This window comes from Miniopterus natalensis, chromosome 8, assembly GCF_054644295.1.
Source record: "Miniopterus natalensis isolate mMinNat1 chromosome 8, mMinNat1.hap1, whole genome shotgun sequence".
NCBI classification, from domain to species: domain Eukaryota; kingdom Metazoa; phylum Chordata; class Mammalia; order Chiroptera; family Miniopteridae; genus Miniopterus; species Miniopterus natalensis.
In genome coordinates, this window is record NC_142088.1 from 37,239,505 (window position 1) to 37,258,455 (window position 18,951).

At 41.9% G+C, this 18,951-nt stretch overlaps 1 protein-coding gene across 1 annotated transcript in view; it reads left to right on the plus strand.

Annotated features, from left to right (window-relative positions):
• Positions 1-18,951, plus strand: part of PDE11A (phosphodiesterase 11A) — a 253,430-nt gene that overhangs the window by 219,242 nt on the left and 15,237 nt on the right. The window contains exons 18-19 of the mRNA XM_016209449.2: positions 5,491-5,565; positions 9,011-9,094. Of these exons, the coding sequence (XP_016064935.2) occupies positions 5,491-5,565; positions 9,011-9,094 (159 nt within the window). The remainder of the gene's footprint in view (positions 1-5,490; positions 5,566-9,010; positions 9,095-18,951) is intronic.

Below are 18,951 nucleotides of genomic sequence, written 5' to 3' on the forward strand. Positions count from 1 at the left end.
GGAGTGAGACAGCCACAAACAAAGGGATGCTGGCAGCCAGCAGCAAGTGAAAGAGGCAAAGAGCAGATTCTCCCCTAGAGCCTCGTGAGGCGGGGTGGCCCTGCCAACACCTTGGTTTCTGTCCAGTGAACTGCTGTTAACCCCTGGCCTCCAGAGCTCTGAGAGAATAAATTCCTGTTATTTTAAACCACTAAACATGTGGTAATTTATGGCAGGCCCAGAAAACTAATACAGTGATTATCCCTATTTCACAAATGGGAAAAATGAGGCTCAGTAAGTGGCGGAGCTGGGTGTTGATACCCTAGCGCATTAGGCTCCGAAGCCCTCATGCTTCGCAGCGGCTCATGCTTGCTTACGTGGAGGCAGCAGTCAGCAGCTGTAAGTGATGTATATATGCGTACACCCAGGGTGGGCAGCCTTTGTCCGCGGTCCCGACAGGCACTGAAGGGGCGGCCACCTTCTGGAGCATCACGGCAAATGGCATGTGGGTCTTGCACTGGCAATTAAATGCCCCCCAACAATTCATTGGCCAGAACTTGTCACAAAACCCTGCCCAACCAGGAAATATAATCCATGTGCTGAGAAATTAAAAGGCCAGAAATAATTATTGAAAACATGACTACCACAATTTGCCCTTTTAATCACCAAAAATATGATTCACTCTCCTTCCTGCAGGCAGAAGGCAGAATATGCTCACCCTCTCCCCAGGGGAGATGCCTGAATGTCCCAGCAAGTCATGGCCTCAAGCTTGAAGTCCAGGGTCTCTGGGTGATATATGCTAGTCTCTGCATCAGGCCTGAGGCACATTAAAGACCTACATACCCAAAATACAGCATCTAACACACCCAAACGATAAAGCACTCATTATTAATTACACTCCCATTCAGAAAGGGAACAGTTGGCAATGTCTAGCAGTTAGGGATCCACAGCAATTCCAAAATCCTACTGGACATTTACTGTGAGGGTCCTGTACTCTGGTGGGCCCTGATTCTCTGGGAGGAGAGGCTCCCTCGTTCATTATTTTCCGTGGCCTTCCAATCCACCCTGGGAAAGTATTCCTGTTCCATTGTCCTCCTTGACTACAGCCAAAGGCCAAGAAGATTTCTCAGCCTGCTTCCCACCTAAAGGAAGTCGAAGGCCCAAGGCTTATTTTAAGTTTTAAGTGGGCACAGGCTTGTGGTTAATTTTGGCACCAAAACTCTCTTAAACATCTAGTCAGTTTCTCGTGTCTTTGATTCTAGTTATCTCTATCTGCCAATAACCACATGCATAGTTCTATTCTGTACAAACTTTTTAGATCTGCTGTATTTCTTTTCTTCCTTATGTTCAGAAACAAATATGCATACACACATCTTTCTTTCTTTCTCTCTCATGGCTAATTCCTGGTTCCTTGGGCCTACCAGGCAGGAGTGAGAGAACCGTGTATAGTAGTTAAATCATTTCTCTGGGCCACTGTGTGCAATTGAAAGGAGATCCTGTGTACCACTTGATTCATTAAGAGTTTTGAACTGTGAGTGTACTGGCTTCTATCTGATTCTTGTTGCAAGGCTCAGTCTTAATAGGTCTTTGTCATTCAAAATGTATCGCAATTTTTATTTTTACAGTTTGGGTTAAGAAGCAGCTTCATCTTCCATCCCTACAAGACCCTGGATTTTTACTTTCTCTGTTTCATTTCATTCCTGATTACTAACTGCCAATCCTTTTCTGAGCTCACTTCTTATAATACCTAGCAAAACACTAAATAGCAACCATCACATGCTTCTAATATTTTATTTTCCCATCTCTTCCCCTAAGGCTGTAAGTTTATTTGTAGCCTTTATTTGACTTATTTCAGGGAGAACTGTACAGAATGGTTTGCCACTGTGTAACATGGATCATCGTCCGTACAGCCTCTAACAACCATCTCCTCACCAGCTTATACCTGGCCCCCAAGCTAATATCAGATATTTTAGGGTATTTTTCTTTCTTTGTTTTCTTTCTTTCCACCCCTTCCTTTCTTTTCCTTTCTCTTCTCTGCCTTTTCTTCCTTCTTACCTACCTTCCCTCCCCTTTTTTCTTTCTAACAGCAGCACCTGACTGCCACACCAATTTTTGTGTTAGTCAGGGCTAGGGAAGGCTTTGCTTCAGTAACAAATACATTCTCAAATTTCAGTTGCTTCACAAATAAAAGTTAATTTCTTGCTCATATCACAGTCCAATGCAGATTGGGCAATTCTCCAATAAATAGCTCTCTTCCAATTGTGTTTTTTGGTCTTCATGAAACAGAATAATTGTGAAGAATTTGTGTGGTTAGGTAGCTTATTTCTACATCTCTGTGCACCCTTCACTTCCCCAGTGCGGGACGGCCTCTCCTGTAGTAAAGTCTGAGAATAAACTGCAGAGAAGAAGTAGGCGGCTCTTCCGGGTATTGGGGAAAGTATAGTCCTGGGGTGGCCACTCTAATAGGGACAGCTTCTGTGGACAGGTGGAGAGTGGGAGAAAGTTAGGGGGACCAGAAAAAATAGAGAAGATTGGAAAGGGAGTGGGGTGAGGGATGATGGGATGATGCATCAGGGCCTTCAGGAACCCCAGTAAAATGCCGGGCGTGGCTCAGCGGTTGAGCTTCGACCTGGGATCCAGGCGATCGGGGTTCAATTCTCGGTCAGGGCACATGCCCGGGTTGCGGGCTCGATCAATGACTCTCTCATCATTGATGTTTCTATTTCTCTCCCTCTCCTTTCCTCTCTCTGAAATCAATAAAGATATATTTTTAAAAAAAATGAAAGAAGGAAGGGAGGAAGGGAGGGAAGGGAGGGAAGGGAGGGAAGGGAGGAAGAGGGAGAGAGGGAGAGAGAGAGAGAGAGAGAGAGAGAGAGAGAGAGGGAGAGAGAGAGAGAGAGAGAGAGAGAGAGAGAGAGAGAGAGAGAGAGAGAGAGAAAGAAAGAAAGAAAGAAAGAAAGAAAGAAAGAAAGAAAGAAAGAAAGAAAGAAAGAAAGAAAGAAAGAAAGAAAGAGAGAAGAGAACTACCAGAGGAGCAGCCCACTTGGGGGCAGTAAAGTGACAGGTTAAAGTACTAGGAAGGAAAAAGTTTCTACTTGACATTTTAGACCAAAGAGGCCAATGGCCACTTGTAGGTGGTCTTTTGATGGTGGTCTTTGATCACTGATATAAATATTATTTTATTTTTAGGGTGTGAACTTTTGCTGATAAGTACAGAAACTCAAGAGTTCAAGGGAATAAAACACAAAGCCATGTTTCTCCAAATGTTTCCATCGGAAATCTTGCCACACCTCTAAACTGGAGATCTCATTTGTGTTTGTCTCTAAATGGAATAGGTTAAGGCATTTTTAAAAACATAATCATTTCTATGATTGTAGGAAACATTTGGACCAAAACAACGGAAATTTCTTTTAAAAACATAAATGGCCTGGCCAGTGTGGCTCAATTGCTTGGGCATCATCCTGCGCACCAAAGGGTCGCTGGCCTGGTCCCAGCAGGGCCGTGCAGGAGGCAGCCAATTGATGTTTTGCTCTCTCCCTCTCCCTTCTTCTCTCTCTAAAAATCAATTTTAAAAAATCTTTAGAAATAAATAAAAAGATAAATGTATTTCTAATTTCCTGGAAGTTGGTTGGTTTATTTTTAAATTCCCTCTCAATTTTTTTTTTTTTTACTGGTGTCTATTCCACTTTTCCTTCTTCACAGACATGATTGTAAGCGTGTGGGTTTCCCCAGTGATCCCCCAACGCCTGATTAGCATCTCAATTTCCTTCTTCAGTACAAAATTCCATCAGGAGCCACTTAATGTTCCTGATTGGGGTTTTAAGTACAAAGAAAACAGTGGTACAAGTTGAGCTGTGAAAGAAGCACCAGGGAGATACCCAGGACCACTTTGGCAAGATCAAAGACAAGATTTTGTTTTAATTTATTTGCTTTCCAGGGGCTACAGACCTATGCAGGACTCCCACCTTGGGGTGACCTAATTGTACATTTACATTCTTTAGTGCAAAAGACCCACCTCAGAGCAATCTGAGGGACAGTTCTGGGAACTGAATAAATAAGGCCAGGCCCTTAGGGGACCATTTATTCTCTAAAAAGAAGGCCAGAGACAGAAGAGATGGGCCTGAGTACTAAAGTGAAAGGTAGTGGCAGACTGGAGAGCAGAGCAGTGAAAAAAGTCCTGGAAAAATTGAGTCAGTTCCAACTTATTTTAAGCTATTGAATGTTTTTAATGTTTAAAATCTGAACTATTTTTTTATAAATGACTGTATACTTGCTACTCTCAGATTTGTGTGTGTGTGATGTTTTTATGTTTTATGAATGTTCCAATTTATGGTTGACAAAGCTCTTGAAAGATATACTTAGGTTAATTATCTTAATTCTATGCACTTGACCAAAATAAGCCATTGTAGTCTTTGCCAGGCCTAAGAACCTTACCTTTATAAGAGCCTAGAACTGGGAAAAGTTAGTCTGGGGATCCAGATCTTCTGGTCATCAGGTTGTCTAGGATTTGTTTTCAGCTCTTCCAATATTTTGTAAATCCAGCTAGCTCATCTCAGAGATTTTCTAGATTCATACCACAGTTGTTGCAAATACCTGTTCAGCACCTTACTGTTATATCAGTTTGCTTCCCATAAAGCTACCCTTAGAAGCACAGGGCTCAGAAAAGAAAGTCCTTTAGCTTGGCAGTCATCAGTAGCTTCTGATCATCCACACTAATGGATGAAAAGTAGAAAACATAGGTTCTTACTCTGGGCAAATATCTATGGTTCAGGGTAGAATAGCTGTTTCATTGTGCTTGTACCAACTAGAACCTACCATAAATGAACACGTTTAGTACATAGATTCGCACAGCCTGAAGAGCAAATCACATTCTTCAAACTATATCACGATATATGGTAAAAGCCTGCTGTGAGGAGTGAATCTAGCATTAGTCCTGCCCCTGACTGAGCGCTCCAGCAGGAAGCAGAGGCGTGCCCCGGGGTTACTCCTTCCAGAGTGCACACAGCTACTGGTAGGGCGAGGCAGGTAAGGAGTTTTTGTGAGGGCAAGAGTAAACCAGGTTAAGATAAAAATATGCGACAGTGTGAAGGATCTACATAGGAACAACCAAAAGTGGGCTAAAGTATTATTACAAATATATTTTAATAATATAATAACAAAGTATTATTAGGTTATTATTTGCTTCATTTTATGCATAAGAACATTTCCTACTTTGAAGGTAGCAACCCAGGTGCTTCATCCCTAATGTGCCAGCTCTTCATGCTGTTGGAAATTGTCTACTGGCAAACATCTAAAAATAACACTGCACAGTGCTTCTAATTAAAAGGAAATCCGTTTCATTGATTAATTTCTGTAATACCTTCAAACACAAAAGGTTAATGTACTTCCTCATAAGCTTTTTAAATGATTGTCTGTGTTGAAGATAATTGCCATACACATAAACCAGAAATAACTTCTGAGTCTTGTGCTAAATTACACAGAGCCATAAATTAAAATCTTCACATGTTTCAGGTGGCCGAACTTGTAACCAGTGAGTTCTTCGAACAAGGAGATCGGGAGAGATCAGAACTCAAACTCACTCCTTCAGTAAGTTTGTCCTTTTATTATGATGTAGCTATGCTTTTGAGTGACTTTTTTTAAATTACTCCAAATCACAACTTGAAAGGGAGAAAAATTAAGGCTGGATTTAAGGAAGCACTGCTGAAGGTTTAAAACTTTAATTAAGCTTAGATGCTAAACGCTTATTCCCGGGTTTCTGATTAAGAGTGGTGAGCTACTTACCAAGAATTTCCAAGCACCCACAGGGGGACAGGAGGCGCAGGGAGGACCTGCAGAGTGGCGCTTGAATAACGCAGAGCCCGGGGCTGCTATCTCAGATGTGGGCTGAAAAAACAGTTAAAGGCAAGCTGTCCAGCCCATAAATAATGGGTAGGCAAGATTTTATTTTCCAATTTTGAACATTCCAAAATCTCAAAAGCAAATCCTTTCAAGTCTCTGCTTCTATTCTCTGCTTGCAAAATGAAAAGTCTCACCTGGGGATTTAGGTTCTGCTGATTGAAATGCCGTTTATAGTGAATTCCTCCATTCAAATATGATTTGAGGATGCTTACTATAGGCCCCGGATGGTGCTGTTTTTACTCATCAGGATACAAAAGATATAAATGCTTTGGTCACACCCTCAAGCAGGGGCGGCTTCTTTATTCTTAATGAATGGTTAGCTAAAAACCCAATGACACTGAGAACCCTGCAAAGTATTCTGCCTGGCACAGCACAGTAGATTCAGTGAAGCTCAGGAAATGTGTCAGTTATCAAGAATGTCTATTTATGAGGATTCTAATCAATTGAGTTTTGACTATTTTAAGACCTCCTTTCTTTGCTGACATTTAAAGGCAGGGAAAAACAGCAGAACTAGCTCTTAGCTTAAATAGTTTTACCTACTTGAGGTCAGAACTGACAGTCCTACTAATTTGGGCTGTTCTTAATTTGTTGCTCATCTATGAAAGGTTAGAAGACTCCATGGCAGCAATATTCACAATAGCCAAACCGTGGAAACAACCCAAATGCCCATCAACTGATGACTGGATAAATAATATGTGGTACATCTATACAATGGAATATCATTCGGCAATAAAAGTAAATGGAGTACTGATGCATGTTACAGGAATAAACTTTGAAAATGTTATGCTAAGTAAAAGAAGGCAGTCACAAAAGACCACATAGTATATAATTTCATTTTATGAAGTGTGCAGAATAGGTTAAAACACTCACCAATTATTTTAGTTTCCAAAACAACATATATTTATACTGTTTTTAAAATATGCATTTATTTTGAAAACAAACTGGTGTCATAAAAATAAAGATACTAAATTTGGTCATAAAAATAAAGATACTAAATTGGAATACATAGTTAATGTGTAAAACCTAGTACAACCCAAATCTCTTTCAACTATCTATCTATTTTCAAATAAAAGCTTTTCCCTTCATTAAAAAACGGTTTCAGAGGCCTCCTCTGAAGGGTTTACAGTGCAGCAATACCACAGGTCATTTAATTAAAAGAAAAATATACGGTCGGTTGTCAGCATTGGCGAGCCGGCCAATGCAGGGGCACAGCACTAAGGAGCCTTAGCAGGCTCAGGTGAGGCACTTTTTGAAGACATAAATGGAACTGATTCTGTGGGGGAAAGATCGCTCTCAACGCTACTCTCTCCTCACAAAAGGCTATGTAACACAGCTGAGGACTGGCCCCTGGCTGCTGTGGCAGAGGCATCCCTCCTTAGTGCTTTTCCAAAGGTGTCCAGAAAGGCATGCACCCAGAGGTGGCACCTGCTGTGTTCATTATTCCTTGATATTTAGGAAGAAAATGGTCTGGGAGCCACAGAATGTGCTCGAGCACCTCCAGGTTGCAAGCATGAAGCTGGGCACTGTGCATCTGTGCCCTCAAAAAGCTTGTCAACTTGTGGGAAATACAGATATTCCGTATTGATTGTTAGTAACCACTAACAATCAATTATAAGGTGCAAAATGCTATAAGGGAAAGCCTGAGAAAGTGTGCTATCTCATACTTCCACTCATCAAACATTTATTAAGAAGTGATTAGTCCAGAAATGAACCCTATTTACAGTTATGGTCAACTGATTTTTGATAAGGGTGTCAAGACAATGCAATGGGGGAAAGTGGTCTTTTCACCAAATGGTGCAGGGAAAATGGGATGTCACAGGCAAATGAAGTTGGACCCCTATCTCTTGCCATATCCCAAAATAGCCTCAAATGGATCATGGACCTAAATGTTGGAGATAAAAACAATAAAATTTTAGAGGGAAAACAAGGATAAGTCTTCTGGTTTGGATTTGGCAAGGTGTCTTAGATATGATACCAAAATTACAGGAGACAAAAAGATAATATAGATAAACTAGACTTCATCAAAATTAAAAGCTTTGTGTGTCAAAGGACACTATCAAGAAACTGAAAAGACAACCCCCAGAATGGGAGAAATTATTTGCAAATGATATATTTGATATGGGCCTACTATCTGGAATAAAGAACTATCACAACTTAACAATAGAAAGACAAATAGCCCAATTTTTTAAATGGACAAAGGATCTAAATAGACATTTTATACATATATCCAATAAGTACATGAAAAGATGCTCAAAAGTATTAGTCATCAGGGAAATGCAAATTAAAACCATAGTGAGAGACCCCTTCACACCCACTAAGATGGCTATAATCCAAAAGACAGACAATAGCAAGAGTTGACAAGGCTGTGGAGAAATTGGAACTTTATACATTACCAGTGGGGATGTAAAATGATGCAGCTGCTTTGAAATACAGCTTGGCAAATACTCTAAACATTAAACATCAGAGCTCCCATATGGCCCAGAAATTTTACCTCTAAATATATTCCCAAGAGAATGAAAACATACATCCAAATAAAAACTTGTACATGGATGTTCATAGCAGCATTACTCATAATAGCCAAAAAGTGGAAACAACCCATCCAATGATAGATAAAAAATTAGGAATTTATTAAAGAAGACAGAACCTTATTGAAGAACACACAGAACTGCCAAACCAACACCCCACCCTGAAAAATTCATACACATAATTTCTATTTAAAATGAAATTGCTTTTAAAGATCTATTCCAGTCTATCCCACCCTCTTTTGCTGTAAAAATAGAAGCCTGCATTGTTTTGGTGGCAATAAAACATATCCCCTTCCCCTTGACTTGTACCCATTTCCCAGTGACCTGATGACTTGATTTAGTGACAGTTACCGGTATCTAGAGACAATTTTTGGTCCTAAGGAGTTGCATGCTATAAAGTTCAAATAAATTCGCTTACAAATCTCATAAAAGAGGTGAAGATATTTTATTTCTCATCATAGATAAAGGAAAAGAAAGTACGTGTAAAGATTGACTGTGATTTGCGAAGTTTTCAGTTGGTAAAAATTGGGTCATTGTGGCAAAGTATTTGACAAAGCACCTGTAAAACTCTCCGGTGTAATAAAGCAAGGTTCTCCCCCCCATCCTAGGCTATTTTTGACCGGAACCGGAAAGATGAACTGCCTCGGTTGCAACTGGAGTGGATCGATAGCATCTGCATGCCTTTGTATCAGGTACTCACGATTCAGGGGGTTCTTTGTGTCCTGACTGGGCCAGAAGAGTGTGTGTACCGTACTTTCAACTTTAGTTTTAGGAGACTCCTGGGGTGTGTATGTTTCTAAGAACCATGGTGACAGTTGACCTTTTCTCAGATTTCTGATCACACCCTGAGAAAATTGGCACTAGAAGGCTGAGACCTGAGGACATAATCTTCATGGGCCTCAATTCCCTCATTTATAAATCAGGGATAATATTTTTTTCTCAGTATTTCTCAAACTGTGCCCCATGGAACACAAGTATCCAGCCATAGCCTAATAGATAATATCTCTTCAGAGAGAGCTCTCATTTTTTACAATTCTTCTTTTACTTTTATTAATATCATGAGGGTTCCATGATTCATGGTTTTCTGGTCTGACCCCATGGTCTAGGCCACAGAGTTTTGTGAAGCACCTTCCATCTTAAAATCCCTCTCTCTGGGTTGCACCTGACAAATGCCGACCACGGAATTCTGAGCAAGATGCACTAATGGCTTCTGGCTCTGCTACCTGATGTTCGGGACAAGTGCCATGGGCTTTGAATGTTCACACTCCACTTTCTGAGTATGGATTAAGGCTGGCATCAGTTACCATTCACAGTTTAGTATACACTGGCTTTTAATTCTACTTCTAAGCACTTGCTCTCATGTGTAAAATCTGGCAAGTTCTTTACCCCCCACCTAGCTCAATCAGACTGAACTTCTTTTCTATCTTCAAATGAGAAACACATGCAGGGAAAGCAAAACGGCTTTACTTTCTCACTCTGTGTAACTCCATTAAAAACTCAGTATTGTTTTTTAAGGACCTCACAATCATTAAGTTTCAGGCTTATCTACCACTTGTTTTTCAGCACTTTTAGGAACTGCTAAGTCCTGTCACATTAACCTAAAAAACAAAAACAAAACAAAACTTAGAATATTGTCTTGAAGATAGACGTGTAATTTTTTAATGATTATAAATAACAAAAGTAAATTCATCTTTTGTTTTATGTTATCCGTTCAATACATGATTGTATAAAGTCAAAGTTTAAAATAATCTAAAATAGATTATTTTAGTTATAATTGGAATATAATGTTCTTTTACTTAATAATGAAAGATTGGGTAACAAATCAAGAATGATATATCCTTTCCTCAACTCTCATTTCTTTCTGTCTGCTCCTTCCATCCTTGATCCTGGTGTCTCTGAATAAGCTGGGCAGCTGTTGGGTCAGGTAGACCTTCCTTTGCTAAATTGACATTGACAAGACATGTTGAATTTTTTTTTATGTTATTCAGTTTCTTGTACACATTTAGACAATAAATGGGATGAATAAATTATTCTTGCAATTAATAAATTCCTTTTATGTGGGAAAATATTAAGAGGTTGAAGGCATGTATTTGTGGAGCTGATACATTTTTGGTACTGATTTTCAAAGGTGCTTTGTAATGAACCCAAAGTCAACATATCCTTCCCATCTGATTAGTTATAGTAAATGCTAGAAAGGGCTCTCATGTGCCCTTTCATGTTAATTTAATTGTTTCATTACTGATTCACAATCATTTGGCTTATCTTTTACTTCCTACTGAACACTTTGAAATCTTCAGGTTAAAGAGGAAGTTACTTGAGTTTAAACTGAAAATAACAATTTCCAGAATTTAGAGAGTGATATTACCATATCACATTATTTATTACTCCTGACATGTCACATCTGTTTTACTTTACCACTTATCCATAAGGTTAGATACATGTGCTATTTTTACCCTCAGGGAATCAACATATAGAAATGTTAGTGGCAGGACCACCAAATTAGAGTTGTGTGCTGCTCACCCCGGGCCTTGGTTTTGGTGTGATGGGCTTTCTACCTCCGCTGGAGAGTCCGCCTCCTATCTTTTCTTATTGGACTAAGTGGGGGGAGCCCTGGCATCCTACAGGGGAGCTGTGTAGAAGGGGCCGTGTATAAAAGTTCGTGTTAAACCTGCTGCGTATCTTCTTATTTAACAAAGCGTGAAAACAGTGCTCTCTTTTGAATTCCTTACCGTCACTAACTTTTAAAAATGATCCCATGGATTTCATTCATAAATTCTCCACAAGATTTTGAAACCAACATTTCAAAGAGCCCACAGACTGAAACTTTGTAGAGTGATTTTAAGTATCCTCTTTGAAAGTCCCTATTTTATTCCATCTTTCACAGTGAATTTTTCATCATTGAACTAGATAATCGAACATAACCGTTGGTGCCTCAGAACTGAAATGGAATCAATCAGTGGGAAGGAATCGCCGTTAGTGCGAAGACACAAACCTTTTGGAAATTACCCACCAAGCCAGAAAAGTCACTGATGTGACACTGATTACTGAGGCAAAATGTTTGCAGGAACTTGGGTTGCTGTTTAGAATTTTGAACGTCAAAGTGCATTAGTAAAGGGTCTGAGAGGATAGAAGGCAGATGGGAAAGTAAACAGGTGGCAGGGATCCTGAATCCGAAATTACATGGTGTAAATGACAGTGCAAGAGAATCCGCTGTGGCCGTGCTAAGTCCCCGTGGCAGAGGGCAAAGGGAAGCAGAATAGGACATACGAGACAAAGAATGCCCCTTTCATTTCCTTTAATGGCCAGGGCCCTGACCCCGAGATGGGGCAGGGGCAGGCGGCAAGAGGCTCGTAGCGCCTGAGGGTAGCTCACGGAGAGCTGGAGTCCCTGGCAGGCGGAGCAGCGCGGAGAGGGTGCAGCGCAGGCCTCCACCGAGGCTGCCGGGTGCCCAGCCTCACCCCGAGTTTGGTGGGGGAGGGCGGCGATGCAGCTGGGCAGTAGATACAAATGTGGTTTTAATACGGCTTTTGATTTTACTACTTTCACTGGATCATTCGGTTTTACTTCGGGGTTCTGAAGGACTGAGCCTGTCAAAGAGTAAAATAGATCACGCAGTCCCGCTCGCGCTCGGGTTTGCGGAGTTGGGTCTCTCCTCCAAGCGAAGGGTAAAGGTAACAGCCCTCGGGTGCCCGGGGGCCTGCTTATTTGTGTGCCGAGGGGGACTCACAGAAAGCACACAGGCTCCTTTTGGCTGCCCATTACCTTTAACACTGCCAGTTTGTGAGTATGTTGAGGTGAAACAAGGAGAACCCTTTCTCCCTGCCCCCTGCCACCAAATCTACACATTAGGAAGTTACCTCAGTATTCTAGAGATTGGTTGAAAGTGACTGACAGAAAATGCATAAAAATGTCGCAGTAAAGGTGGGCGGGGGAGGCAGCTTCAGAGCACAGTCCCAGCTCCAGGGATAGTTTCATAATAGGGAGACAGGACATGTTTATAGGTGAATATACAATCCTCCAGAACATGCTCATCTTTTTAATCTTATGGTTCCAAACTTTCCTCTAAAAAAAAAAAGAAGAAAATGGTCCTAACAGGCAGAAGTCATGATTTATGTGACAGCATTTTAATCAGGAAGCATATTGGGAGCCAAGAGTGGGCAGGGAACCGGCAAAGCGTGTTCCCGGAGAGGACGGAGAGGACGGAAGCCCTGCCTAGCTGGCTCTGTCCTAGCAGGGTATCTGGGAGGAACACATTGACATCTGATTCCCGAGCTTTCCCAGCTTTCCGCTGTCTCTGCACCCTGCTGGGCATCCATTAGCCTGCTGCTCAGCATCTTCGGAGAGAGAAAAAAATAAAAAAAGAAATAATAAAATAAAAAAAAAGACACCATCAAACTTTGAAGTCATTGCAGCGCCAGCCTTAGGGATAAACAGAAACCCGATGTCCCAGCGTCACACTGAGCTTCTCTGTGCAGTAACAGGCTAAGTTTTTGCCCTTTATTTTCATTCTCAACTTAATGAAACCTCAGCGTACCTAGAATTTCAATGATGCACAGAGGCATTATAAATCTTCTGTTTGTTAAGGATTAAGGGACTTAATTTTCTATGAGCATCATCAGATTTTCAGCTCATCTCAAACTGGTCCTGATGTCGGAGTGGACTTTTTTCCATAGATAATGCAAAAGGGCTTGACTTGGGCAGGATCTAGCCAGAGTAATTCTCTCTCTCTATTAAAAGAGGGAAAAGTTTGGCAAGAGTAGTGTGTCTTTATAAAAATGTCATGGGGCTCCTGCAACAGGTAGGGCTTCTGATGTTACGATTATAGTAACTTTGCACTTTTTCCTGCCTTCAGCTGTAACGGTTGTTTTGGAAAATAAATTCCACTTGATGCAATTATGAATATGCTCTTGGAAAGATGGGAGAAAAAACTTGAAATTGTAGAGACTGGGGATTAGCATTGACAAACTGAAGGTACTACTACAAGACAATTTTTCTGGACACCAATAAAAACACCTTAAAAGCAACGCAGTGTTCCCCAGATGATTCATGACTTGGGTTAGGGTTGGGTCCAATTTTTTTTAATAAAGTTTAACTAATGAGCTACTGAGTGACTAGTTAGAATATAAGATCATCTCCTCTTAAAAGCCTATAAGGAATGGGATGTGGGTAGTGAGAAGAATAATTTTGTGAGATACTTAAAAAATGGATACAATTGACAGTTTCTATAAATGTTTTCTCTACAACCTTCAGTATTCTTACAGATGAGAGGAAGAATAGTTGGGGCTGATTTCTCACCTGTCCTTACAAAGTGGGGACATATATGAAGTGACATCATATGACTCAAAAACTTCAAGGAAGGAAGGAAAGAGGGAGGAAGGGAGGAAATAACTTTCTATAGTCTCTATAATTTGTCTATCTGGCTCCGCCTTTCCTTGGTGATGGGGGTGGCACTCAGGGACTGGTATTTAAACTTGACAATTAAATTATATCTCAACTTCTCCTGGTTAAAACAGGCCTTTGGGAGTAATAAAATGTGACTCTTCCCAATCAGAGCTATTTCTTCTCCGCAGCTGACATCTAGGTGCCAGGGGGCTCAGCTCTCCTTGGGACCATCCTGTGGCCATGGGGGAGAAGGACCCAGTGCCCATGCTGCCTGTGGGGTGTCACTGGGTTCACTGAGAGACAGCTGGCCAGTGTCAGTGTGACTGGGTGTGATGCCATGCTGGCCGCCATGTGATGGTGGGTGTGGGTGTGAGGAGCACTTTGTGCAGGCCTGGCCACTAGCTCTGGTGCTGAGCTCTGTGTCCTTGCCGTGGCCTCTCGGGGAGCCCAGCACCTTTCTGGGCAGTTCTAGTCAGCTGCTCCCTTACCATTTACTCAGCCCCTGTGGGACACCCATGAACTCCCAGCTATTTTCTCTTCACCTTGCTGTGCACACAGCCTCCCCAGTCCTTTCTAATATGCTGATTGGGTTATGCTCCCTTGTTCTAGGAAAATTCTGTCCTTTTCCTGAACTAGGCTTAGAGATTCAAGACTCAGGCTCTCCTCCCACCCCAGGCTTTGACCCAAGGAACACGGAGCCTGGATACTGTCTTCTGATCTCAGCCTCCCTCTCTCTCATCCCCCCTCCTGTCTCTCTCTCCCCTCTTCCTCTTCTCTCTCCCTCCTTCCCCCTTGCTTCCCACCTTCCCTAACTGCCACAGGGGAAAGTTTTAAAATTTCTTTTTTCTTATTGGATGGGAACTGCCCTTGTACGGTTTCCTCTGTGGCCTCCATCTAGAGCTTTGTAATAAAACTTGATGATCCGACTTAGCCAGACTTGCTTCTGAGTAGGGAGAGTCCTGGGACTTACAAAGCCCCGTTCTCACCACACAAAGCTGCAGCTGAGGGTTATTCTCTCTCAGAGCTGAATGAGGACAGCTTCCTATTTCCAACTGGGAACCACCATTTCTCAAAAGGAGGGAAATCAGCTCAGCTAATGCTTGGGGAGCCACAAGCCTCACCATTCAAGCCGAATGAAAATACATTGGTTTAATATTTTCAACATATTGTCCATGTTACACATACTATACCTGAGTCTTGAGAGTAAAATCTGAGTCTTGATAGTAAAACCTGTTTACTTCAAAAATTTCCATGTACTATGTAGTCAAATATGAACGAAAGAAAAATACATTCAAAAGTGTCAGTTTTATGTAGTTTGTAAGCCCTTCAACTGTAGTCTGTCTCCCAAACTTTTGCCAAAATGACTTCCTTTTTTAAAAAAAAAAATTGGACCTTGGCATTCCCCTGCTTAAAAACCTCAGATTGCTACCACCATCTATAAAATACCTTTTAGACCCCCCCCTTGGCCTCACCTGTCACCCCGCCCACCCCCTCGCCCATGCACTCTGCCCAGCGCACAGGACTCGCCCACCCGCCGTGCACCTCCCCTTGCCCGTGCCCACGCCTCCCTCCCCCTTCTCTCTGCCTGGAAGATGGGCGCCCAAGCTGTCATCTCCTCTGCTGACCCTTTACCCCCCACAGTGATTCTCCGGCACCCTGTCCTTCCCTCTGCAATCACACGTGGCACTCGCACTGCGATTATCTTTCTACCTGTCCGCGTCTTTCCCACATTAGACTAGTTCCTTGGGGCCACCGTATCCCTGGCATCTAGCACAGTGCCCAGCACAAACCGCTCACTAGTGTTTGCTCAACAAATGAGCGAAGAAACAGAAGAGTGAGTGATGGGATGCAGAACCGCAGAATTAATTACATGCAGTGGAATGAATGTACGAAGTTGGGTTATAATGTCATGTTAAATGATCACCTATAACTATATAAAGCCTTTCATCAGAGCATGCACTGTTGTATTCACCCATGATCTGAAGCCTATGGCCTATGATATCTTTTAGAAAGTGGTTTAGTTCTCATTGTGGTTGAATTGTCCCTTAATTCTAATGCAAAAGGTCAGGTTATAGCCATGAATTTTTCAGGGCTTTGACTGTTTCAACTAGGAAATACATGAAATTTTCTTTTATTCAGCATTGTAGTCTTCTAGTTATTTTAATATTCCAGTTAATAGAGAGAGCTAGCACATATACATAGATTTCAAAAAATTATATTATATATCGTATACATGATTTCAAGAAATTATAATACAATAAAGCACACTAAGTTTATCATGATTAAAATTAATCTTTCTTTGACTTGGAAGACTTTTTGGATCCTATAGTACCTAACAGTTATCAATAGAAACATCAAATAATTATGTGCTATGTAGGATGAAGTTTTGAATAGCAGAGGGCTCATTACTAGAGGACATCGAAGTTCATGTCACTTCCTGTGTTGTGAATGATATGTGGCCGGTGAAGGCATCTCACACCCTTGGCTACATCTCAGAGTTCTTCCTGAATACCTGACATGCCAGGATGTTTATATTTTGTAATGTTCCACCTCTAAAAAATAAGTTTTACTTGGTAAAGCAACCAGCTCTAGGTACATTTTTATAAATGAAATGGATTTTCACTGATTTTATTTCCTGCAACTAAAAATCAAACAACCTCTTCTTTATACAGTAGCATTTAATCCATTCCTATTCATATGCATTTTATGAGCTCAAAACTGCCATCATGAATCCATATTAAAATGCTGGAATCTGGGGGGGTTGGGAGGAGAGATAATACACTCCCTAATAGGGCTTTTGAAGGTAGAATTTAAGATAAAATCTAGTTCTCCTTGTCCAGCTGATCAGCATAAATAACTCTTTTAAAAGTGTCTCCACTTTGGAATCATGAAGCTAGAAGTCGCTTTACCCCAAGTCCATAAAAGGCTTGGCATGTGGTCTTTACTTGAGTCTCTTCCCGGTTCCTCTAGGCCTATGTTAACAGCTAATTTACCTCTTCGATATGGCGCTTTCGTTTTTTACTCCCTTCAGAAGAAAAAGGGAAGGGGGGGAGAAGAAAGGGAGGGAAAGGAGAGAGACAGAGAAGGAAAACTGCCTTTTTTAAAACCAGGAAATGAATCAAGGCCTCTTTCAAAGATTGGGTCTTTTGCACTGTAAGTGCCCTTTCAACTTTTCTGCACTTTAATGCGCATTTGGAGGGTCAGCACTGCTTGAGCTCCTGGGAAGTGAGGCATGAGATAGACAAAGCGCTCTTATTATGCCATTCCCCAGCGACCCCCAGGACTGTTCTCAGCGTGTTCTACAAGAATTCAAGGAGGCACCATTTCAGTCCTCAGCTGTCACCACTCATATTTAATTATCTGCGTTGTAGCTGTAAAAATATTAAGCAAGTCACTCAAGTCACATGGCCTCCATTTAGCAAGCAGATGCTATATGGCACTGTGATCAGAGAGAGCCACTCTCTTCACCTCGTGCAACAACCAATGTGGCCGCCCAGTGGTGAGTCTGTTGTTAGCCAGAGTCAGATGGAGGTAGAGACTTCTGTCAGAATGAGTTTTTAGGGAAGAGGTTCAGTATCAGAGTCCTACTGATACAGGAGTATCTTTATGCAGACTTAAGCAGATTGTATTTGTCACTGGATAAGGGCTTAAAATTTTAAGTTTACAAGGTGCTTTTATATACACAATTAAATTTGCCCCTAACTCTGTGAAGGAAGAAAGTACTTCATTCTGCATCCTATAATGTCTAATGGTCTAAGTTTTACATATGAAGAAACTGAAACCTAAAGCTAATGGACTTAATCAGAGTGAAGTTGTTAATACGTAGCAGATCCAGAATTTCATAGCCAAGTTCTCTCAGTCTACTTCGCTGCTTTTTCCCAGTGTTCAGCCCTGAGGAAGTGGAGGGCGATTCTCTTTGTACAGCAGTGCTCTACTTTGCTAAACCTCCCATATACAAAATAAAGCTCTAAATGCTTCAGGGGGAAGGAGACAGACCAGAGTAGAGATTCCAGGGAGGGCAGTTCCTAGAGGACTGAATGGGCTAATAGACTCTGTTTAGCTGGTTGCTATAGAAGACTTTCTCAGAAATACTCTCTGACAAGTTGTCCTTGATCTAACACTTGAACCCGTCAAGGTGGGTGGTGTTGCCAATTACACGCGGTGGGTGGACCTCACAGTTCGTGGCCTTGCATTTGGGACGCCCTCAATGAAAGAGTCGACTCTCGGCAGGATGCCCTTAAAATGAAGTCCAGTTAGTCACAGCTCCTCCCTCTTCCCCTCCCCGCCTCACATCTGCCTTGACCAAGTCTTCAGGTGCCTGCGCTTAAATATATGCGAACAGATAAGGGCCTCCGTACATCTGAGGAAAGCCTACAAGGTGAAGGAATGGAAGCAAGTCAAAAACATGAAAGAGAAAGGAAAGGAATCAGAGCACACAGTAAAAGCAAAAAAAAAAAAAAAAAAGAACTTCAAAAAACCTCTAATATTGTCAAAAAGACAGAAAATGTTATAAAACAAGAACAAATGCCTGCTTCTTTTCTTCTCTATTTTCGAGTTTTCATCCATGCTTTTTCTTCCTCCTTCAGGTTCCCTGTTCTAGGGGGCTCTCCTGACTTTGTCTCCAGTGCCAGCTGCTGCCACTGTGACCTTTGTCATGCTCAGCAGTCCCTCCCCAGGCTCACCCCTCAATTCCATCGTCCACATTAACACCAGACTTATCTCCCAAGAGCAAATCTGAATGCGGGTCCTTCAGACTCTCCCTCACCATTACTAGAGGGAAAAACCCTAAGCTGGCACATAGGACCTTCCCATGCTCACCTCCTCTCCCTCCTTCCTGTGTGCCCTTTGCTCTTGTCACAAGTGGCCACTCGCCATTTTCTAAATGGCTGCTCCACTAATGTTTACTCACAAGCTCTCTCTGCCAGGCCTACCTCTCCCCCTTCTCCCCCAGCAAATCCTACTCTTGCTTTAGGCATCTGCTCAGATGCCAGGCTCCTGTGAAACCTCTCAGTGACCCCAGGAGGTGGCTATCCCAGCCTCTGGGTCTCTGCATTTTCTCTTGTTTGCCAGGTTACTGATTTCCACTCATTGTCTCTGTTCCTCAGCCACACTAAGTGCCACAACCTCCACCCTCACCCAAGCTGGAGCAGCAGAGTGTAAGGTGTTA